General features: G+C 45.6%; 1 protein-coding gene across 8 annotated transcripts in view; it reads right to left on the bottom strand.

Annotated features, from left to right (window-relative positions):
- PPHLN1 (periphilin 1) overlaps window positions 1-25,463 on the bottom strand; it is a 217,531-nt gene that overhangs the window by 76,243 nt on the left and 115,825 nt on the right. For 7 of the 8 annotated variants that reach the window (XM_063927330.1, XM_063927333.1, XM_063927327.1 and 4 more), the window contains 3 exons: window positions 5,010-5,092; window positions 4,101-4,232; window positions 125-265 (listed from right to left, as the gene is read on the bottom strand). In XM_063927330.1, the coding sequence (XP_063783400.1) occupies window positions 125-265; window positions 4,101-4,232; window positions 5,010-5,092 (356 nt within the window). The remainder of the gene's footprint in view (window positions 1-124; window positions 266-4,100; window positions 4,233-5,009; window positions 5,093-25,463) is intronic. The other variant, XM_063927334.1, reaches the window with a different exon arrangement.

The following is a 25,463-nucleotide window of genomic DNA, read 5'->3' as shown; positions in this document are numbered from 1 at the left end:
AATACTTCTACACACAGGAAGGAGCATATAGTAAGGATAGATGTAGTTTTCTGTAGTTTGGTACCTTTATTTTTAAAGTAATAAACACTTTTTGCTTGGCACAAACATTTCACACATTACTAACCTCTTCAATTTCTTTGGTCTTTACTGCTATCGCTTTTGAGCGGTTGCTAAGTGGAGCGGGTTCAAAAAGTTCTGAATTTCCAGTTACATTTGCCTCATTTTCTGCTGCTTGATCCCCAAACAATGCAGATGAGGAGCCAACCTTTTAAAAAAAATTCATAAAAAGATAGGTGAGCTTTTTACCCTTTAATAACACAAATACTGTATAACATATTGTGCGCTCAGAATTTCAAATGGTCACGCTTGCTATAGGTTTCCTGCAGCAGAGAGGACTGGGAGCCGAAGGGTTAAAATAAATCATTCTGCAAGTATGCAATGAATAGTTTAATCCAGAGTTAAAGTTCTACTAAAATTCTGCATTTAACTCATGTTTTCTCAACTCAAAAAGAACATTGGCTGGAAACCAACGCTTAGATTTCCAGTTGTAGTTTGTTGAGCTGTGGCATTATGACTGTAGTTAAGAGATTTATGTATTATGACATCAATTTTGTCTTAACTGGTCATCTCTGCTTAGTTAGCAGACACTACAAAGTAAGCTAATATAGATCTACTAATATATTGAGCAGATCAAGGGGAAAATTCAATTAGCTGCGAGTTGATTCACAGGGTCTGTTACTGTGTGTATTGTGCACAGAGAAATTCAATTACAGACAGGAGATCATCATTCTGTGAAAATCCAAAAGCAGCAGTTAATACCAATTTCTTCTTGCACCCTCCAGTGCGAGCAAAATAAGTTTTAGCAGTTGTCTTAGGGCTGCAATTTAATAACTCTGACCATATTACAGCAGTAACAGACCGACTCAACTAGAGGTTGCTTTGAAATGCACAGAAATTGTATTTGCTAGTGCCAAAGTTCCTGCAAACTAATTTATTAAACATAGCTATTAGCAACTATCAAAATTACGTGACAAGATTTAACAATAGTGATTAGGATTGAAATGTTCTGAAATTCAGCAATGTACAGTAACAAACATACAAACTAAAATCTTTAAAAAACGTTTCTGACTGGAACAACATGCTTTTTCATATGATAAAACGTTGTATTTTAGGATTACTGGTCTTTAATATTAAGATGTCCCATGAAGTGTGACTCTGGAGGAGTGCACCTACTTTGTTCCTGGGTACTGAATCACATTATATTTTATACTTCAGATATAAAAGGATATAAAACAATATTTTTTAGCAAAGTTTCAGCGAGTGCATTTCAACACAACTGCTAGCTTTGTGGAGTTGTACATTAGTATAAATTTAATATCAAACCAAGGTTACACATAGGGACAGATGCACTGCAAGATAGACATTGTTCTGTGCATGCAATGTTGGAGTACATAATCCCAATTTCCATTCAACTCTACAGCAAGCACAATATGTTACTTTATATGGGATCAGTACGAGATCCTGGCAGTCAGGACACCGACGCCGGGAGCCTGACAGCATGGATCTTGGCGGCGAGCGCAGAATGTCCCCTCGTGGGCTCGCTGCGCTTGCCATGCTTCGGGCCTGGCGGCGACACAGGGTTCTATTCCCCTCCAGATGGTGGCGTGGACCACACCCAAGAAGGGTAACCAGTCGGCGGTCAGGCCTCCGACCGCCGGTATTTCAGCTGGTGTCGGGATTCCGGCGTCGGTATCCAGACCGCTGGGATCCCGACAAGCGGTAAAGTGACCGCCTCTCCTTTATATAGATCGATTTATGGTAGACAAATAAATATAACAGACAATTCTTTCATGGTACAAATACAACACCGATAATCCGGCAATTGATGGTCCGGCAATTGATAGTCCACCACCTCTTTTAATCCGGACACATTATTATTATTACCAGTTATTTATATAGCGCACACATATCCTGCAGCGCTTTACAGAGAATATTTGCCCATTCACATCAGTCACATCAGGTGCCGGGACAAGTTAGGCTGCGGGAGGGCTTACTTAGGCGGGGGGAATGAGTCGGGCTATTGGAGGTTTAGGTGCTGTAAGGGGGAGGGGAGAAATTAGGCTGCAGGATGGGGGGGTTCAGAATGCAGCCGATACCCCCGCTGCCGCTATCAAAATAACCAATAATAATAAACAGTACGGCACAGAACCAGACGTAACGGATTATCAGTATTGCAGCATCATGTTACAATGGTGCTATACCATTTATGAACAACTTAAAATTTTCTGAACCTCTACATAATTGTAACCTTCAATATGTTCAGAACGTAATCGAACTCACTAAATAGATACAAAACAAAAGTTAAACAAATAACACAAAGATATACGTTATTTATTATCAGATCAAAATGACGCTAAGGGATAGAAGTACTAAGCCTTGGAGAGAGAAACTATCAACTTGGCAGCTCCTGTCATTTTTCAAACGCCTGTAACATGGCAGTTAGGATCTGATTGGATGGTACTTTACCTCTAGACTTATCACTCTCCAAGGTTTAGTACATCTGCATCTTAATTTCTTTGTCAGAAAAGAGGTGCAAACCTCAGTGAGTGCATGTAAACAACTGTTGTGTACCTTGTTATAAATCTGTAATTATACATTTCTTATATTGCCACAGTTATGCAACATTGTTACAGCTGTACTTACATTATGACTATTAAATGTTTTTGTTATTTTTGTCACTTGTGGTCCAGGTGGTATTTCTTTGAAATCTTAAGGCCCATACACACTTGACGATAAAATGAGCGACGTCGTTCATTTCAGCCCTCATCAACGACGTCGCTCATTATATTGTCAAGTGTGTATGCATCCAACGACCACCGATGCGCGGCCCCGCGGGACGTTAACGACCCTCGCTTATCTGTGAAGCATGTATGCTCAATTTCCACTATGGTCGTTACCGACCAGAGACGTCGTTGAATGTGTATGGTGTGAACGGCCAACGACCAAGCCACTGTTCACCAGCCCTGTTCCCAGCTCATTATTTTAATAAACTCTTCAGCTTGGATGCTTCAACGATGAATGGTCTTTGGTCGTTGGTAGTGTGTATGCTCATGTCGTTTGCTCAGCTGTTCAAGGGAAGTTCAAGGGAAGTCGTTAACGACGTGTGCATCGTCAAGTGTGTATGGGCCTTTACAGTACATTTTACACGTTTTTGATTTTGGCACCTATTAGTACTGTTTCATATTATCTATTTGTTCCTTACCGTATGTAAGATTGCAGCGGTTAGTTTTTCTAAACATTTTTTCTAATTTAATCTATTTATAGATATAATAGATATTAATCGATTTTAGATTCATCAGTCCATAGAACATAATTCAGTAGTATTCAGGCTCATCCTGCTGGCCTTTAGCAAACTTTAAACAGAGTAACGTTCTTCTTGCAGCTTCTTTCTAGCTATCCTCCCATGCCATTATTCTATTTCAGTTCTTGCCTGATGATGGACTAATAAACACTGCCATTAGCCAGTGTGATCCATTGAGGTGACCCTGGGGTTCTTTGGATCTCCTGGAACATAACATACCTTGCTTTAGACGTGATTTGTATTGAACTACTCCTGGGAAAAGTAACATTGGGTTGAATTTTCTTAATGTATATGCTGGTCTGTCTGCGGCTTTGGGAAGATCTTAGTCTTTAGAAATCGGGAACCTTAGTCTGAGATTCTCAGAAATGTATTTTGCTTGAGGCATAACATGTGCTCTTGAACCTATGGTTAATACTAGAGTTCGGTGGTGAAGATTTTTTGTAATACTCCTCCCACTGATTAACACTCCTGACCAATACCTCTTTAAATAAACTGATCATATGGGTTCATGAACTTTTTCCAACCAATTTAATGTTGGGTCACTTCAATAAACACATTATCGAAAAAGTATATCCTCGTGTAATTTGATTTATTGCTCTTTGTTTTATAACGTAGATTAAGCATTAAGGTCACATCTATGCAGTAATTGACAAATTATAAAGGGTTCACAAGCTCTCTGTACCACCACCACATACTTTAATAAAAGCTTGAAAATAATTTCATTTAAAATCAAATGTACTTTTGATAATTCTTCGGTTACTTCTGGTAAATTGCTTTCAGACACCTTCTCCATTTTCTCAGATATCCATTTGCAAGCAGCTTCCACGAAAGCAGTGTCCGTGATGCGATTTCCTTTATCTAGTTCTACAGTCTGTCAAGGGCAAATCAAACACTTTATGAGGAGTTATTGTTTGCAACCAATCAACTGTTAACATATGTCTAGCATATGCTGAGCGATGGAATATTCATACTCATTACTTTGGTCCTGGAGAGGTATAGGTGGAATACACTTGGTAAACATTCGGAGCTGATAAGTAAAGACAGCCTCGTCATTTAAAGTAGCAAAGGCTGTTTAAGTGCAGGGGAAAAAAATTATCTATGCATCATAAATTGGTCAGTAAATACTCATCTTCTACAACCAGCAGTATAATGGGCTTAACATACTTTTACAATTCTCAGGATAAAAATGAACAATCAAACTGATTTTATCTATTTTTACTGGGTCTGGAATGGAAGGCTTGTCATTAGTAATTCATGAGAATAAGCAACTCAATTTTTTTAAGCCAAATGGTAACCTATACATTGTAGTTCAGAAAAAAATTACATAGATATGACAAGTCAGCCTGCAGAAATTAAACAAATTATTAGTAAACATTGATGTATAAGACAACCTCTGTGGACTCTTCTCTTTCTAAATGATATTCAGCATACTTATATAGTACTTCATTCCATAGATGCACTCCTTTTGCACAGAGAAAGACAGACCTGGATCTGGAAACACTCCTCTTAACCGTTTACCCTTTATGACCCCTTGTCCATTCAAGATGGCAGCACCGGCTTGTAATGGTCGCTGTGAGCTTGAAAGATGACTCACCCACAAAGAGTGGGTGAGAAAGCAGACAGCAAATAAATAAATTACAGTTCCTACCTTTGTTGAAGGACCCGCGGCTGAGCTTGATGGAGATGGATCTTTTGAAGATTTTAGGACATGTGAACTGGGTCTTTCCTTGCCTGAAATGAAAAATTAGAAACATGTAAATGTGTATGCAACTGTGCAATATTTTACAAACTTTTTCTGGGAACAGTAAGCCATTATATCGGCAGCACGAATGGTGTAATGGTTAGCATCACTGTCTCACAGCACCGAGGTCATGGGTTCAATTCCCACTATGGATCTAACTGTGTGGAGTTTGTATATTCTCTCCATGCTTACATGAGTTTCCTCCGAGTCCTCTGGTTCCTCCCACAATCCAAAAATATACTGGTAGGATTATTGGCTCCAAGCAAAATTAACCCTAGCGTGAATGTGTGTGCATGTACATGTTGTAGGTGAATGGCCAAATTTTCTCTGGAAAGCTATATAAATAACTAGTAATAAAACCTGTGCTTCAAAAACCTATAAATGACTGTACTTAGTGTGTCTAGAATCCCTAGTTTACACACACACACTATATATATATATATATATATATATATATATATATATATATACACACATACATACATACACACACACACACACACTGGTAGGGTATTGCAGGTGAAACGCGTTGGAGATCCTGATTACACCTCACCTCTGAAAGTTAAGCACTTTACTTGATCATTTTATGAGCTGTTTACAGTGTATGAAATTTGCATATTGACTTAATTTTTTAAGCAGCCCTTTTTTTTCTTTTTTAGTAGTCATTTATTCTAATTTGTTTGGTTTTATTGTCTCCCCGTTTTGACATTTTAACCTGTTTCTTATTTAAAAAAATATTGTTATACTTTTTATATACCATTACAGTGTATTTACATAATTTTTGACACCGGAGGTCGCCCACAACACCCTATCAGTGTTTATTTTATATCAATTCCTGCAGGCGACTCATTGACCGCCTGCTTATACTTAGGGCTGGAGCAGACACCCCATTATACTTAAATGGGGGGAGTGTCAATTGGGAGTATTGTGTGAACTGGTATACGGGAAGTATCTGTGGCGCTGAGAAAAATCTGTGCAAAAAAAAAAAAAAAGTATAATATTTATATTATATATATATATATATATATATATATATATATATATATATATATATATACATACACACACACATATATACTGTGTGAACAATTAAAAGAGTAGTGGGCGCTCCATAGTGCTTGTACCTGTTAAAAATATATATTTATTTGGACAATCACACAATAGTAGCTCACGTATCACACATGCTGGTCATAACCACTGTAAGTATAATTAGATTAAAATAATATAGTGCCCTCTGATGAAGTTCAAGTGATGAAACGTGTAGGGTTGTGGCCTAGCATTCAAAAGTGTAACAAGGATCCTGCCGGGACCAATGTTATGTGGGCGGTTTGTGTTTTTGGTGCTCTGTATTGTTTTAAGCAGATTATACTTATGGTGGTTATGACTGCCATTTGCTGTACGCAAGTTACTATTGTGTGATTGTCCAAATAAATATACATTTTTTTATGGATACAAGCACTATGAAGTGCCCCCTATTCTTTTACCTGTTCACAGATAGAAACAGATAACTGGATATGGGACTTGCAAGGGGAGACGCCGACCAAAGGAGACTGTTTTAGTACAAGAAAACCGGCAGTATTGGCTACTTAAAAAGGGAATGCTTGGTTTGAAAAGGACATTTGCTTTCTTTCTGGGACTAGCATTTCCACAACAGACTTTTAAGGTGTAATTATATATAAAGGTAGCGTGTCCGGCACTCAAATCCATAAAGCTGTATACGCTGCGGTGCCCTCCTTGTGGAGTATTGTGACTTCACTATGCAGCAACAGAGGTATCTGGGCGGCACTCAGCAGACTTAGGTCAGAAGATTATGCAAAGGTCATTTTATTAACCACAAGTCAACATGTTTCGGAGACTGCTCTCCGTCCTCAGGGCCAGACCCGGAGAGCAGTCTCCGAAACATGTTGGCTTGTGGTTAATAAAATGACCTTTGCATAATCTACTGACCTAAGTCTGCTGGGTGCCGCCCAGATACCTCTGTTGCTATATATATATATATATATATATATATATATATATATACACACACACACACACACACACACACACACATATATATATATATATATATACATAGACACACACATACACATACACACACACACACACACACACACACAAGATCTTGTATGGTACTGAGGACGGGGAATATGCTCCAAAACGTTTATTGCTGAAATACAAGTGATGTTGATTATTTTACAGTCTCCAGTGCCGCAATGTCAGGACTGACGTGAAATGGATTTTCTGTGAGGAATAAATATCCTTATTTTCTTTCGTCCGAAATATATATATATATATATATACATACATACATACATTACATACACACACACACACATTATATATATATATATATATATATATATACACACATATACACACATATACACATTCACACACACAACCGTTCAAATGTTTGGGGTCACCCAGACAATTTCCTTATTTTTGAAAGAAAAGCACTGTTTTTTTCAATGAAGATAACATTAAATTAATCAGAAATACACTCTATACATTGTTAATGTGGTAAATGACTATACTAGCTGCAAACGTGTGGTTTATAAAGGAATATCTACATACTGTAGGTGTATAGAGGCCCATTGTCAGCAACCATCACTCCAATGTTTTAATGGTACATTGTGTTTGCTAATCGCGTTAGAAGACTAATGGATGATTAGAAAACCCTTGAAAAACCTTGTGCAATTATGTTAGCACAGCTGAAAACAAGTTTGCTCGTTAGAGAAGCTATAATCCGGGCCTTCCTTTGAGCTAGTTGAGTATCTGGAGCATCACATTTGTGGGTTCGATTATACTCTCAAAATGGCCAGAAAAAGAGAACTTTCATGTGAAACTCGACAGTCTATTCTTGTTCTTCGAAATAAAGGCTATTTCATGCGAGAAGCTGCCTAGAAACTGAACATTTCCTACAGCGGTGTGTACTACTCCCTTCAGAGAACAGCACAAACAGGCTCTAACCAGAGTAGAAAGAGAAGTGGGAGGCCCCGATGCACAACTGAGCAAGAAGACAAGTACATTAGAGTCTCTAATTTGAGAAATAGACACCTCACAGGTTCTCAACTGGCAGCTTTATTAAATGGTACTCGCAAAACGCCATTGTCAACGTCTATAGTGAAGAGGCAACTCCAGGATGCTGGCCATCTAGGCAGAGTGGCAAAGAAAAATAAGAATTTACTCACCGGTAATTCTATTTCTCGTAGTCCGTAGTGGATGCTGGGAACTCCGTAAGGACCATGGGGAATAGACGGGCTCCGCAGGAGACTGGGCACTCTAAAAGAAAGATTAGGTACTATCTGGTGTGCACTGGCTCCTCCCTCTATGCCCCTCCTCCAGACCTCAGTTAAAGAAACTGTGCCCGGAAGAGCTGACACAACAAGGAAAGGATTTGGAATCCAGGGTAAGACTCATACCAGCCACACCAATCACACTGTACAACTTGTGATAACCATACCCAGTTAACAGTATGAATAACAACTGAGCCTCATTTAATGGATGGCTCATAACAATAACCCTTTAGTTAAGCAATAACTATATACATGTATTGCAGAGAGTCCGCACTTGGGACGGGCGCCCAGCATCCACTACGGACTACGAGAAATAGAATTACCGGTGAGTAAATTCTTATTTTCTCTGACGTCCTAGTGGATGCTGGGAACTCCGTAAGGACCATGGGGATTATACCAAAGCTCCCAAACGGGCGGGAGAGTGCGGATGACTCTGCAGCACCGCATGAGCAAACTCAAGGTCCTCCTCAGCCAGGGTATCAAACTTGTAGAACTTAGCAAACTTGTTTGACCCCGACCAAGTAGCAGCTCGGCAAAGCTGTAAAGCCGAGACCCCTCAGGCAGCCGCCCAAGAAGAGCCCACCTTCCTTGTGGAATGGGCTTTCACTGATTTTGGATGCGGCAATCCAGCCGCAGAGTGAACCCGCTGAATCGTGCTATAGATCCAGCGAGCAATAGTCTACTTCGAAGCAGGAGCACCAACCTTGTTGGCTACATACAGAATAAACAGCGAGTCAGACTTTCTGACTCCCGCCGTTCTGGAAACAAATTTTCAAAGCCCGGACTACGTCCAGCAACTTGGAATCCTCCAAGTCCCTAGTAGCCGCAGGCACCACAATAGGCTGGTTCAAATGAAACGATGATACCACCCTAGGGAGAAATTGGGGACGAGTCCTCAATTCTGCCCTGTCCATATGGAAGATCAGATAAGGGCTTTTACATGACAAAACCGCCAATTCTGACACACGCCTAGCCAAAGCTAAGGCCAATAGCATGACCACTTTCCACGTGAGATATTTTAGCTCCACGGTCTTAAGTGGCTCAAACCAGTGGGATTTCAGGAAATCCAACACAACGTTAAGATCCCAAGGTGCCACCGGTAGCACAAAAGGAGGTTGAATATGCAGCACCCCCGGAACAACGTCTGAACTTCAGGCAGTGAAGCCAGTTCCTTTTGAGAGAAAATGGATAGGGCCGAAATCTTGACCTTTATGGATCCTAATTTTAGGCCCATAGTCACTCCTGACTGTAGGAAGTGCAGGAATCGACCAAGCAACCTATTTTCGCTATATACAGTGAAAAAGTCTTGCTGTCACGTCTTTCCTAGCCTTTATCAGCGTAGGAATAACTGCATCCGGAATGCCCTTTTCCGCTATGATCCGGCGTTCAACCGCCATGCCGTCAAATGCAGCCGCGGTAAGTCTTGGAACAGACAGGGCCCCTGTTGCAACATGTCCTGTCTGAGAGGCATACGCCCCGAGTCCTCAGAGCATTTCTTGCAGCTCCGGGTACTGAGTCCTTCTTGGCCCATTCGGAGCAAAGAATAATGGCCCTCATTCCGAGTTGTTCGCTCGGTATTTTTCATCGCATCGCAGTGAAAATCCGCTTAGTACGCATGCGCAATGTTCGCACTGCGACTGCGCCAAGTAACTTTACTATGAAGAAAGTATTTTTACTCACGGCTTTTTCTTCGCTCCGGCGAACGTAATGTGATTGACAGGAAATGGGTGTTACTGGGCGGAAACACGGCGTTTCAGGGGCGTGTGGCTGAAAACGCTACCGTTTCCGGAAAAAACGCAGGAGTGGCCGGGGAAACGGTGGGAGTGCCTGGGCGAACGCTGGGTGTGTTTGTGACGTCAACCAGGAACGACAAGCACTGAAATGATCGCACAGGCAGAGTAAGTCTGGAGCTACTCTGAAACTGCTAAGTAGTTAGTAATCGCAATATTGCGAATACATCGGTCGCAATTTTAAGAAGCTAAGATTCACTCCCAGTAGGCGGCGGCTTAGCGTGTGTAACTCTGCTACATTCGCCTTGCGAGCGAACAACTCGGAATGAGGGCCATTGTTCTCACTCCTCCTTTTATTACAATTCTCAGCCCTTGGGTATGAGTGGAAGTGGAGGGAATACATAGACCGACTTGAACACCCACAGTGTTACTAGTGAGACCACAGCTATCACCTGAGAGTCCTTTGACCCGGCTTAAAACCTTTTTTACCTTTTTATTGAGGTGGGACGCCATCTAGTCCACCTGAGGCAGTTCCCATCAATTTGCAAACTGCGTGAAGACTTCCTGATGAAGTCCCCACTTTCCCGGGTGGAGGTCGTGCCTGCTGAAGAAGTCTGCTTCCCAGTTGTCCACTCCCGGAATGAACACTGCTGACAGTGCGCTTACTTGATTCTCCGCCCAGCAAAGAATTCTGGTGGCTTCTACCCTCGCCACCCTGCTCCTTGTGCCGCCTTGGCGGTTTACATGAACCCCTGCGGTCTGACTGGATCAGAACCGGTAGGTTGCGAAGCAGGATCTCCGCTTGACTTAGGGCGTTGTATATGGCTTTTAGTTCCAGGATATTGATGTGAAGGCAAGTCTGTTGACTTGACCACAGACCTTGGAAATTTCTTCCCTGTGTAACTGCCCCCCACCCTCGGAGGCTTGCATCCGTGGTCACCAGGATCCAGTCCTGAATGCCGAATCTGCGGCCCTCGAGAAGGTGAGCACTCTGCAGCCACCACAGGAGAGACACCCTGGCCCTGGGGGATAGGGTGATTAACCGATGCATCTGAAGAGGTGATCCGGACCACTTGTCCAGGAAGTCCCACTGGAAGGTCCTCGCATGGAACCTGCCTAAGGGGATGGCCTCGTATGATGCCACCATCCTTCCCAGGACTCGAGTGCAGTGATGCACTAACACCTGTTTTGGTTTTAATAGATTCCTGACCAGTGTCATGAGCTCCTGAGCTCTCTCTATCGGGAGATAAACCCTTTTCTGGTCTGTGTCTAGGATCGTGCCTAGGAGAGGCAGATGAGCTGTAGGAACCAACTGCGACTTTGGAATATATAGAATCCAGCCGTGTTGCCGTTACACTTCCAGAGAAAGTGATACGCTGTTCAGCAACTGCTCTCTTGATCTCGCTTGTATGAGGAGATCGTCCAAGTACGTGATAATAGTGACACCTTGCTTCCGCAGGAGCTCAATCATATCCGCCATTACCTTGGTTATGACAATCCCGTACCGCAATTCTGAGGTACGCCTAATGAGGTGGATAAATGGGGACATGAAGGTATGCATCCCTTATGACCCGATTCACGATAAAGTCTCCCTCTTTTTAGGCTTGCCCTGACCGCTCTTAGCGATTCCATCTTGAACTTGAACCTTCTCAGGTATATGTTCAGGGATTTTTAATTCAATATGGGTCTGACCGAACCGTCTGGTTTCGGGATTACAACATGGTCGAATAATAACACCCTCTTGTTGAAGGAAGGGACCCTTGACCACCACCTGTTAAAGATACAATTTGTGAATTGCAGTTAACACTGGCTCCCCCTCTTGGGGGGAAGCCCGCAGGGCCGTCGGTGAGGGGGCATCTTGTCACAGTCCAGCTTGTATCCCTGAGACACAATATCTATTGCCCAGGGATCTAACAGGGAGTGAACCCACTTGTGGCTGAACTTACGAAGGCGTGTCCCCACCGGGCCTAGCTCCGCCTGTGGAGCCCCAGCGGCATAGGTGGATTTTTGTAGGGGCCGGGGAGGACTTCTGTTCCTGGGAACTAGTTGTGTTGATCCCGGCTCTGACAAGAAAGGACGCACCTCAGACTTTCTTGTTTCTTTATTCAAAAGGCTGCATTTAATAATGTCATGCTTTCTTAGGCTGTGCAGGAATATAAGGCAAACTAGCAGAATTACCAGCTATAGCTGTGGAGAACCCTTCTCCACACAATCCTCAGCCTTCCATATGCCTCTTAAGTCGGCATCATCGGTCCAATGTATATACTACAGGACACGTCAAGCAGAGATCGACATAGCTTTGACTCTAGGACCCAGTATACTCATGTCTCTTTGGGCATGCTTTATAACTATAAATATCTATTACTTAAGACAGCATCTTTAATATATTTACTAAGGTCTCAATCTCTGCTGATAAGGTACCTGTCCACGCTGCCACAGCGCTATAAACCCATGCCGACACAATCGCCGGTCTGGGTAGTATACTAGAATGTGCACGCTATCTGCAGGATCCCTGAGAATAGCAAGTGCTACCGTCTGTGCAAACAGGACACCCTAGGGGAAGATTCTCAACACATCCTGGCCCTAGTGGGGAAAGGATACAGCCTGAGAATTCTCTTGTGGGAAGCTGCTGTCTCTTGTCTGGAGATTCCCGCTCTTTTTCCTCATGAGAGGAGGGAAATTTACCTCAGCATTCTTCCCCTTAAACATGTGTACTCTCGTGTCAGGGACAGATGAGTCATCAGTGATATGCAAATCATCTTTTATTTCAATATCATATATTGAATACCTTCTAGCCATCTTGGCTGTAACTTAGCATTATCGTAGTCGACAGTGGAGTTAAACTCCGTGTCGATACCAGTGTTTGTTATTTTGGATAGTGAGCATTGTGAGACTCTGAAGGTCTCTGTGACATAGGGACAGACATGGGTAGATTTCCTGTCTGTTCCCTAACCATTTGTGCAATAAATTCACCTTAGCACTTACAGATATCCAAACAGGTGTCGGCGTTGTCGACAGAGACACCCTCTCACATACATATCACATACATATCCGCTCTATCACCTCCTTAGAGGAGCCTTTTACCTCAGACATGTCGACACACGCGTACCGACACACCACACACACAGGGGATGCTCTATTTGAAGACCGTTCCCCCACAAGGCCCTTTGGAGAGACAGAGAGAGAGTATGCCAGCAAACACCCCAGCGCTATATAACCCAGGGATTACACTGCAACTCAGTGTTTACCCAGTAGCTGCTGTATATACAATTTTTGCGCTTAAATTTATGTGCCCACCCCTCTCTTTTCACCCTTTGTGTACCAGGATACTGCAGAGGAGAGCCTGGGGAGCTTCCTTCCAGCGGAGCTGTGAAGAGAAAATGGCGCTGGTGTGCTGAGGAAGAAGGCCCCGCCCCCTCAGCGGCGGGCTTCTGTCCTGTTTCTGACTAAAAATGGCGGGGGTTTTACACATATACAGTCACAGACTGTATTATGTGTATTTTTATGCCAAAGGTATTTTTATTGCTGCCAAGGGCGCCCCCCAGCGCCCTGCACCCTACAGTGACCGGAGTGTGTGGTGTGCTGTGGGAGCAATGGCGCACAGCTGCGGTGCTGTGCGCTACCTTAATGAAGACAGGAGTCTTCTGCCGCCGATTTCATCGCTTCTCTTCGGTCTTCTGGCTCTGCAAGGGGGACGGCGGCGCGGCTCCGGGAACGGACGATCGAGGTCAGGCCCTGTGTTCGAACCCTCTGGAGCTAATGGTGTCCAGTAGCCTAAGAAGCACAAGCTAGCTGCAAGCAGGTAGGTTTGCTTCTCTCCCCTCAGTCCCACGTAGCAGTGAGTCTGTTGCCAGCAGATCTCACTGAAAATTAAAAACCTAACAAATACTTTCTTTCTAGCAAGCTCAGGAGAGCCCACTAGGAGCACCCAGCTCTGGCCGGGCACAGATTCTAACTGAGGTCTGGAGGAGGGGCATAGAGGGAGGAGCCAGTGCACACCAGGTAGTACCTAATCTTTCTTTTAGAGTGCCCAGTCTCCTGCGGAGCCCGTCTATTCCCCATGGTCCTTACGGAGTTCCCAGCATCCACTAGGACGTCAGAGAAAAGCCATATCTGAGACTGGCCAATAAAAGGAAAAGATTAATATGGGTAAAAGAACACAGACATTGGACGAAGGAAGATTGGGAAAAAGTGTTATGGTTAGACGAATCGAAGTTTGATGTGTTTGGATCACCCAGAAGAACCCTTGTGAGACGCAGAACAAGTGAAAAGATGCTGGAAGAGTGGTGCCTGACGCCATCTGTCAAGCATGGTGGAGGAAATGTGATGGTCTGGGGCTGCTTTAATGCTGGTAAAGTGGGAGATTTGTAAAAGAGATTTTGAATAAGGAAGGCTATCACTCCATTTTGCAAGTCCATGCCATACCCTGTGGACAGCGCTTGATAGGAGCCAATTTCCTCCTCCAACAGGACAATGACCGAAAGCACACCTCCAAATTATGCAAGAACTATTTAGGGAAGAAGCAGGCAGCTGGTACTCTGTCTGTAATGGAGTGGTCAGCGCAGTCCCCCATATCTCAACTCCATTGAGCGGTTGTGGGAGCAGCTTGACCGCATGGTACGCAAGAAGTGCCCATCAAACCAATCCAACTTGTGGAAGGTGCGTCAGGAAGCATGGGGTGAAATTTCTTCTACTGCAACAAATTAACAGCTAGAATGCCAAAGGTCTGCAATGCTGTAATTGCTGCAAAAGGAGCATTCTTTGACGAAAGCAAAGTTTGAAGGACAAAATCATTATTCCAAATAAAAAATAAGAATTTACTTACCGATAATTCTATTTCTCGTAGTCCGTAGTGGATGCTGGGGACTCCGTCAGGACCATGGGGAATAGCGGCTCCGCAGGAGACAGGGCACAAAAGTAAAAGCTTTAGGATCAGGTGGTGTGCACTGGCTCCTCCCCCTATGACCCTCCTCCAAGCCTCAGTTAGGATACTGTGCCCGGACGAGCGTACACAATAAGGAAGGATTTTGAATCCCGGGTAAGACTCATACCAGCCACACCAATCACACTGTACAACCTGTGATCTGAACCCAGTTAACAGCATGATAACAGCGGAGCCTCTGAAAAGATGGCTCACAACAATAATAACCCGTTTTAGTTAACAATAACTATGTACAAGTATTGCAGACAATCCGCACTTGGGATGGGCGCCCAGCATCCACTACGGACTACGAGAAATAGAATTATCGGTAAGTAAATTCTTATTTTCTCTGACGTCCTAAGTGGATGCTGGGGACTCCGTAAGGACCATGGGGATTATACCAAAGCTCCCAAACGGGCGGGAGAGTGCGGATGACTCTGCAGCACCGAATGAGAGAACTCCAGGTCCTCCTCAGCCAGGGTATCAAATTTGTAGAATTTTGCAAACGTGTTTGCCCCTGACCAAGTAGCAGCTCGGCAAAGTTGTAAAGCCGAGACCCCTCGGGCAGCCGCCCAAGATGAGCCCACCTTCCTTGTGGAATGGGCATTTACATATTTTGGCTGTGGCAGGCCTGCCACAGAATGTGCAAGCTGAATTGTACTACACATCCAACTAGCAATCGCCTGCTTAGAAGCAAGAGCACCCAGTTTGTTGGGTGCATACAGGATAACAGCAAGTCAGTTTTCCTGACTCCAGCCGTCCTGGAAACATATATTTTCAGGGCCCTGACAACATCTAGCAACTTGGAGTCCTCCAAGTCCCTAGTAGCCGCAGGTACCACAATAAGCTGGTTCAGGTGAAACGCTGACACCACCTTAGGGAGAAACTGGGGACGAGTCCGCAGCTCTGCCCTGTCCGAATGGACAATCAGATATGGGCTTTTGTGAGACAAAGCCGCCAATTCTGACACTCGCCTGGCCGAGGCCAGGGCCAACAGCATGGTCACTTTCCATGTGAGATATTTCAAATCCACAGATTTGAGCGGTTTAAACCAATGTGATTTGAGGAATCCCAGAACTACGTTGAGATCCCACAGTGCCACTGGAGGCACAAAAGGGGGTTGTATATGCAGTACTCCCCTGACAAACTTCTGGACTTCAGGAACTGAAGCCAATTCTTTCTGGAAGAAAATCGACAGGGCCGAAATTTGAACCTTAATGGACCCCAATTTGAGGCCCATAGACACTCCTGTTTGCAGGAAATGCAGGAATCGACCGAGTTGAAATTCCTCCGTGGGGCCTTCCTGGCCTCACACCATGCAACATATTTTCGCCAAATGTGGTGATAATGTTGTGCGGTCACCTCCTTCCTGGCTCTGACCAGGGTAGGGATGACCTCTTCCGGAATGCCTTTTTCCCTTAGGATCCGGCGTTCAACCGCCATGCCGTCAAACGCAGCCGCAGTAAGACTTGGAACAGACATGATCCTTGCTGAAGCAAGTCCCTTCTTAGTATCTCTTGAAGTTCCGGGTACCAAGTCCTTCTTGGCCAATCCGGAGCCACGAGTATAGTTCTTACTCCTCTCCGTCTTATAATTCTCAGTACCTTGGGTATGAGAGGCAGAGGAGGGAACACATACACCGACTGGTACACCCACGGTGTTACCAGAGCGTCCCTGCTATTGCCTGAGGGTCTCTTGACCTGGCGCAATACCTGCCCAGTTTTTTGTTCAGACGGGACGCCATCATGTCCACCTTTGGTCTTTCCCAACGGTTCACAATCATGTGGAAGACTTCCAGATGAAGTCCCCACTCTCCCAGGTGGAGGTCGTGCCTGCTGAGGAAGTCTGCTTCCCAGTTGTCCACTCCCGGAATGAACACCGCTGACAGTGTTATCACATGATTTTTCACCCAGCGAAGAATCCTTGCTGCCATTGTCCTCCTGCTTCTTGTGCCGCCCTGTCTGTTTACGTGGGCGACTGCCGTGATGTTGTCCGACTGGATCACCACCGGTTGGCTTTGAAGCAGAGGTCTTCCTAGGCTCAGAGCATTGTAAATTGCCCTTAGCTCCAGTATATTTATGTGGAGAGAAGTCTCCAGACTTGACCACACTCCTTGGAAATTTCTTCCCTGTGTGACTGCTCCCCAGCCTCTCAGGCTGGCATCCGTGGTCACCAGGACCCAGTCCTGAATGCCGAATCTGCTGCCCTCTAGTAGATGAGCACTCTGCAGCCACCACAGAAGAGACACCCTTGTCCTTGGAGACAGGATTATCCGCTGATGCATCTGAAGATGCGATCCGGACCATTCGTCCAGCAGATCCCACTGAAAAATTCTTGCGTGAAATCTGCCGAATGGAATCGCTTCGTAAGAAGCCACCATTTTTCCCAGGACTCTTGTGCATTGATGCACTGACACTTGGCCTGGTTCTAGGAGGTTCCTAACTAGCTCGGATAACTCCCTGGCTTTCTGCTCCGGGAGAAACACCTTTTTCTGAACTGTGTCCAGAATCATCCCTAGGAACAGCAGACGTGTCGTCGGAATCAGCTGCGATTTTGGAATATTTAGAATCCACCCGTGCTGTCGTAGAACTACTTGAGATAGTGCTACTCCGACCTCCAACTGTTCTCTGGACCTTGCCCTTATCAGGAGATCGTCCAAGTAAGGGATAATTAAGACGCCTTTTCTTTGAAGAAGAATCATCATTTCGGCCATTACCTTGGTAAAGACCCGGGGTGCCGTGGACAATCCAAACGGCAGCGTCTGAAACTGATAGTGACAGTTCTGTACCACGAACCTGAGGTACCCTTGGTGAGAAGGGCAAATTGGGACATGGAGGTAAGCATCCTTGATGTCCAGGGACACCATATAGTCCCATTCTTCCTGGTTCGCTATCACTGCTCTGAGTGACTCCATCTTGATTTGAACCTTTGTATGTAAGTGTTCAAAGATTTCAGATTTAGAATAGGTCTCACCGAGCCGTCTGGCTTCAGTACCACAAATAGTGTGGAATAATACCCCTTTCCTTGTTGTAGGAGGGGTACTTTGATTATCACCTGCTGGGAATACAGCTTGTGAATTGTTTCCAATACTGCCTCCCTGTCGGAGGGAGACGTTGGTAAAGCAGACTTCAGGAACCTGCGAGGGGGAGACGTCTCGAACTTCCAATCTGTACCCCTGGGATACTACTTGTAGGATCCAGGGGTCCACTTGCGAGTGAGCCCACTGCGCGCTGAAACTCTTGAGACGACCCCCCACCGCACCTGAGTCCGCTTGTACGGCCCCAGCGTCATGCTGAGGACTTGGCAGAAGCGGTGGAGGGCTTCTGTTCCTGGGAAGGAGCTGCCTGCTGCAGTCTTCTTCCCTTTCCTCTACCCCTGGGCAGATATGACTGGCCTTTTGCCCGCTTGCCCTTATGGGGACGAAAGGACTGAGGCTGAAAAGACGGTGTCTTTTTCTGCTGAGATGTGACTTGGGGTAAAAAAGGTGGATTTTCCAGCTGTTGCCGTGGCCACCAGGTCCGATGGACCGACCCCAAATAACTCCTCCCCTTTATACGGCAATACTTCCATGTGCCGTTTGGAATCTGCATCACCTGACCACTGTCGTGTCCATAAACATCTTCTGGCCAGACATGGACATCGCACTTACTCTTGATGCCAGAGTGCAAATATCCCTCTGTGCATCTCGCATATATAGAAATGCATCTTTTAAATGCTCTATAGTCAATAAAATACTGTCCCTGTCAAGGGTATCAATATTTTCAGTCAGGGAATCCGACCAAGCCACCCCAGCGCTGAACATCCAGGCTGAGGCGATCGCTGGTCGCAGTATAACACCAGTATGTGTGTATATACTTTTTAGGATATTTTCCAGCCTCCTATCAGCTGGCTCCTTGAGGGCGGCCGTATCTGGAGACGGTAACGCCACTTGTTTTTATAAGCGTGTGAGCGCCTTATCCACCCTAGGGGGTGTTTCCCAACGCGCCCTAACTTCTGGCGGGAAAGGGTATAACGCCAATAATTTTCTATCGGGGGAAACCCACGCATCATCACACACTTCATTTAATTTATCTGATTCAGGAAAAACTACAGGTAGTTTTTTCACACCCCACATAATACCCTTTTTTGTGGTACTTGTAGTATCAGAAATATGTAACACCTCCTTCATTGCCCTTAACATGTAACGTGTGGCCCTAATGGAAAATACGTTTGTTTCTTCACCGTCGACACTGGAGTCAGTGTCCGTGTCTGTGTCGACCGACTGAGGTAATGGGCGTTTTAAAGCCCCTGACGGTGTTTGAGACGCCTGGACAGGTACTAATTGGTTTGCCGGCAGTCTCATGTCGTTAACCGATCTTGCAGCGTGTTGACATTATCACGTAATTCCCTAAATAAGCCATCCATTCCGGTGTCGACTCCCTAGAGAGTGACATCACCATTACAGGCAATTTCTCCGCCTCCTCACCAACATCGTCCTCATACATGTCGACACACACGTACCGACACACAGCACACACACAGGGAATGCTCTGATAGAGGACAGGACCCCACTAGCCCTTTGGGGAGACAGAGGGAGAGTTTGCCAGCACACACCAAAACGCTATAATTATACAGGGACAACCTTATATAAGTGTTTTCCCTTATAGCATCTTAATATATTATAATATCGCCACACAAAATGCCCCCCCCCCTCTCTGTTTTAACCCTGTTTCTGTAGTGCAGTGCAGGGGAGAGCCTGGGAGCCTTCCTAGCAGCGGAGCTGTGTAGGAAAATGGCGCTGTGTGCTGAGGAGAATAGGCCCCGCCCCCTTTTCGGCTGGCTTCTTCTCCCGTTTTTCTGACAACCTGGCAGGGGTTAAATACATCCATATAGCCCCAGAGGCTATATGTGATGTATTTTTAGCCAGCATAGGAAGTTTCATTGCTGCCCAGGGCGCCCCCCCCAGCGCCCTGCACCCTCAGTGACCGTTGGTGTGAAGTGTGCTGAGAGCAATGGCGCACAGCTGCCGTGCTGTGCGCTACCTTAAGAAGACTGGGAAGTCTTCAGCCGCCGATTTCTGGACCTCTTCTCTCTTCAGCATCTGCAAGGGGGTCGGCGGCGCGGCTCCGGTGACCCATCCAGGCTGTACCTGTGATCGTCCCTCTGGAGCTAGTGTCCAGTAGCCTAAGAAGCCAATCCATCCTGCACGCAGGTGAGTTCACTTCTTCTCCCCTAAGTCCCTCGTTGCAGTGAGCCTGTTGCCAGCAGGACTCACTGAAAATAAAAAACCTAACCAAACTTTTACTCTAAGCAGCTCTTTAGGAGAGCCACCTAGATTGCACCCTTCTCGGCCGGGCACAAAAACCTAACTGAGGCTTGGAGGAGGGTCATAGGGGGAGGAGCCAGTGCACACCACCTGATCCTAAAGCTTTTACTTTTGTGCCCCGTCTCCTGCGGAGCCGCTATTCCCCATGGTCCTTACGGAGTCCCCAGCATCCACTTAGGACGTCAGAGAAATCATTATTTCTAACCATGCCAATGTCTTGACTATATGTTCTATTCATTTTGCAACACGATATTGTCTGTGTGACCCCAAACTTTTGAACTGTAGTGTATATATATATATATATATATATATATATATATACATACACACACACATACACACACAAATACACCACCGAATATCCGGCACCTGATGGTCTGGCACCTCTTTTAATCCGGACACATCAGGTCTTGGGGGAAGTTGGGCTGTGGGTGGAAGTTAGGATGCAGGCTGCATTTAGGCTGCAGGAGATCTTAGATTAGCAGCAGGAGGCTTAGTTAGGCTGCAGGTGGGAGAGTCTGCCTGTGGGCGGGTAGTTTGGCTGACATGGGGAGACGTGTTGTCGGTGGGGAATCTGGCTGCGTGGCTGGAGTTAGGCTGTAGGAAACAATCTGGATAGAATTAGGCTGCAAAGGGCTGGGTCAGGGTGCTGACTACACCACAGACAATGATACCACTGATAATCCGGCACAGTGCAGGAACAAAGGGTGCCGGATTATCGGTGGTGTACCTGTGTATGTATGTATATACATACACTCACACATACACAGTATATGAAAATGTATGAAACTAAATATTGAATTAAGGTACATACCGGAAGTTCAGCTGTGTTTGCCGCATTTGGTCTTTTTCTATTGTTTTTAAAGTTATATTGTACTTATTACCCATTCAGCATAGCGGTTAGCTGTAGCAAACTGGGCTGTAGTCGACTGGACCGATTTCGAGAAGCTTAATAGTATTTTTTATGTTGTATACTGTTCCCAGCTGATGGTTGGAGGAGGAACTATTAATCAAGCATGAGAGGAATTTAGGGAGGGTCAGCAGACAGTGCAGCAAATCTGTCTTTCCTACTATTTGGAGATATCCTAATGAAGGCTGCGTTTGGTAGCTGAAAAGTCGACCTATGACACTTTAATGGTGATATGTGAATAACAAATTTGTGTTTAAGTCTAGGAAAAGCTGAGGATTTATTTGTGAGTGCCAACTGGTCTTTGGATTATATATTATATAATAAGAATTTACTTACCGATAATTCTATTTCTCGGAGTCCGTAGTGGATGCTGGGGTTCCTGAAAGGACCATGGGGAATAGCGGCTCCGCAGGAGACAGGGCACAAAAGTAAAGCTTTCCGATCAGGTGGTGTGCACTGGCTCCTCCCCCTATGACCCTCCTCCAAGCCAGTTAGGTACTGTGCCCGGACGAGCGTACACAATAAGGGAGGAATTTTGAATCCCGGGTAAGACTCATACCAGCCACACCAATCACACCGTACAACTTGTGATCAAAACCAGTTAACAGTATGATAACAGAGGAGCCTCTGAAAGATGGCTTCTTAACAATAACCCGAATTAGTTAACAATAACTATGTACAATTATTGCAGATAATCCGCACTTGGGATGGGCGCCCAGCATCCACTACGGACTCCGAGAAATAGAATTATCGGTAAGTAAATTCTTATTTTCTCTATCGTCCTAGTGGATGCTGGGGTTCCTGAAAGGACCATGGGGATTATACCAAAGCTCCCAAACGGGCGGGAGAGTGCGGATGACTCTGCAGCACCGAATGAGAGAACTCCAGGTCCTCCTTAGCCAGAGTATCAAATTTGTAAAATTTTACAAACGTGTTCTCCCCTGACCACGTAGCTGCTCGGCAAAGTTGTAATGCCGAGACCCCTCGGGCAGCCGCCCAAGATGAGCCCACCTTCCTTGTGGAGTGGGCCTTTACAGATTTAGGCTGTGGCAGGCCTGCCACAGAATGTGCAAGTTGGATTGTGCTACAGATCCAACGAGCAATCGTCTGCTTAGACGCAGGAGCACCCATCTTGTTGGGTGCATACAATATAAACAACGAGTCAGATTTTCTGACTCCAGCTGTCCTTGCAATATATATTTTTAATGCTCTGACAACGTCCAGTAACTTGGAGTCCTCCAAGTCACTTGTAGCCGCAGGCACTACAATAGGCTGGTTCAGATGAAATGCTGACACCACCTTAGGGAGAAAATGCGGACGAGTCCGCAGTTCTGCCCTGTCCGAATGGAAAATCAGATATGGGCTTTTGTAAGATAAAGCTGCCAGTTCTGACACTCTCCTGGCCGAAGCCAGGGCTAGTAACATGGTCACTTTCCATGTGAGATATTTTAAATCCACCTTTTTTAGTGGTTCAAACCAATGAGATTTTAGAAATTCCAAAACCACATTGAGATCCCACGGTGCCACTGGAGGCACCACAGGAGGCTGTATATGCAGCACTCCCTTAACAAAAGTCTGGACTTCAGGAACTGAAGCCAATTCTTTTTGAAAGAAAATCGACAGGGCCGAAATTTGAACCTTAATAGATCCCAATTTGAGACCCATAGACAATCCTGATTGCAGGAAATGTAGGAATCGACCCAGTTGAAATTCCTCCGTCGGAGCACTCCGATCCTCGCACCACGCAACATATCTTCGCCAAATGCGGTGATAGTGTTGCACGGTTACTTCCTTCCTTGCTTTAATCAAAGTAGGAATGACTTCTTCCGGCATGCCTTTTTCCTTTAGGATCCGGCGTTCAACCGCCATGCCGTCAAACGCAGCCGCGGTAAGTCTTGAAACAGACAGGGACCCTGCTGAAGCAAGTCCCTCCTTAGAGGTAGAGGCCACGGATCTTCCGTGATCATCTCTTGAAGTTCCGGGTACCAAGTCCTTCTTGGCCAATCCGGAACCACTAGTATCGTTCTTACGCCTCTTTGCCGTATAATTCTCAATACTTTTGGTATGAGAGGCAGAGGAGGAAACACATACACCGACTGGTACACCCAAGGCGTTACCAGCGCGTCCACAGCTATTGCCTGCGGATCTCTTGACCTGGCGCAATACCTGTCCAGTTTTTTGTTGAGGCGAGACGCCATCATGTCCACCATTGGTCTTTCCCAACGGGTTACCAGCATGTGGAAGACTTCCGGATGAAGTCCCCACTCTCCCGGGTGAAGGTCGTGTCTGCTGAGGAAGTCTGCTTCCCAGTTGTCCACTCCCGGGATGAACACTGCTGACAGTGCTATCACCTGATTCTCTGCCCAGCGAAGAATCCTTGCAGCTTCTGCCATTGCACTCCTGCTTCTTGTGCCGCCCTGTCTGTTCACATGGGCGACTGCCGTGATGTTGTCCGACTGGATCAACACCGGTTTTCCTTGAAGCAGAGGTTCTGCCTGGCTTAGAGCATTGTAGATTGCTCTTAGTTCCAGAATGTTTATGTGAAGAGACGTTTCCAGGCTCGTCCACACTCCCTGGAAGTTTCTTCCTTGTGTGACTGCTCCCCAGCCTCTCAGGCTGGCGTCCGTGGTCACCAGGATCCAATCCTGTATGCCGAATCTGCGGCCCTCCAATAGATGAGCACTCTGCAACCACCACAGAAGAGATACCCTTGTCCTTGGAGACAGGGTTATCCGCTGGTGCATCTGAAGATGCGACCCTGACCATTTGTCTAACAGATCCCTCTGGAAAATTCGTGCATGGAATCTGCCGAATGGAATTGCTTCGTAAGAAGCCACCATTTTTCCCAGGACTCTTGTGCATTGATGTACAGACACCTTTCCTGGTTTTAGGAGGTTCCTGACAAGCTCGGACAACTCCTTGGCTTTTTCCTCCGGGAGAAAAACCTTTTTCTGAACCGTGTCCAGAATCATCCCTAGGAACAGCAGACGAGTTGTCGGCATTAACTGGGATTTTGGAATATTCAGAATCCAGCCGTGTTGTTTTAGCACTTCTTGAGACAGTGCTAATCCCCTCTCTAGCTGTTCTCTGGACCTTGCCCTTATTAGGAGATCGTCCAAGTATGGGATAATTAATACGCCTTTTCTTCGAAGAAGAATCATCATCTCGGCCATTACCTTTGTAAAGACCCGAGGTGCCGTGGACAATCCGAACGGCAGCGTCTGAAACTGATAGTGACAGTTTTGTACAACGAACCTGAGGTACCCCTGGTGTGAGGGGTAAATTGGAACGTGGAGGTACGCATCCTTGATGTCCAAGGACACCATAAAGTCCCCTTCTTCCAGGTTCGCTATCACTGCTCTGAGTGACTCCATTTTGAACTTGAACTTCTTTATGTACAGGTTCAAGGACTTCAGATTTAGAATAGGTCTTACCGAGCCGTCCGGCTTCGGTACCACAAATAGAGTGGAATAATACCCCTTTCCCTGTTGTAGAAGAGGTACCTTGACTATCACCTGCTGAGAGTACAGCTTGTGAATGGCTTCCAAAACCGTCTCCCTTTCGGAGGGGGACGTTGGTAAAGCAGACTTCAGGAAACGGCGAGGCGGATCTGTCTCTAGTTCCAACCTGTACCCCTGAGATATTATCTGCAGGATCCAGGGATCTACCTGCGAGTGAGCCCACTGCGCGCTGAAATGCTTGAGACGACCGCCCACCGCCCCCGAGTCCGCTTGAGAAGCCCCAGCGTCATGCTGAGGCTTTTGTAGAAGCGGGGGAGGGCTTCTGTTCCTGGGAAGGAGCTGCCTGTTGGTGTCTCTTCCCCCTTCCTCTGCCTCGTGGCAGATATGAATATCCCTTTGCTCTCTTGTTTTTAAAGGAACGAAAGGACTGCGGTTGAAAAGTCGGTGTCTTTTTCTGTTGGGGAGTAGCTTGAGGTAAAAAGGTGGATTTCCCGGCTGTAGCCGTGGCCACCAAATCTGATAGACCGACTCCAAATAACTCCTCCCCTTTATACGGCAAAACTTCCATATGCCGTTTTGAGTCCGCATCGCCTGACCACTGTCGCGTCCATAAACTTCTTCTGGCCGAAATGGACATAGCACTTACCCGTGATGCCAGTGTGCAGATATCCCTCTGTGCATCACGCATATAAAGAAATGCATCCTTTATTTGCTCTAAAGACAGTAAAACATTGT

This window comes from Pseudophryne corroboree, chromosome 6 (genome assembly GCF_028390025.1).
Source record: "Pseudophryne corroboree isolate aPseCor3 chromosome 6, aPseCor3.hap2, whole genome shotgun sequence".
Taxonomy (NCBI): Eukaryota; Metazoa; Chordata; class Amphibia; order Anura; family Myobatrachidae; genus Pseudophryne; species Pseudophryne corroboree.
The sequence above is the reverse complement of the archived record's forward strand: the minus strand, read 5'-3'. Positions and strand labels throughout refer to the sequence as shown.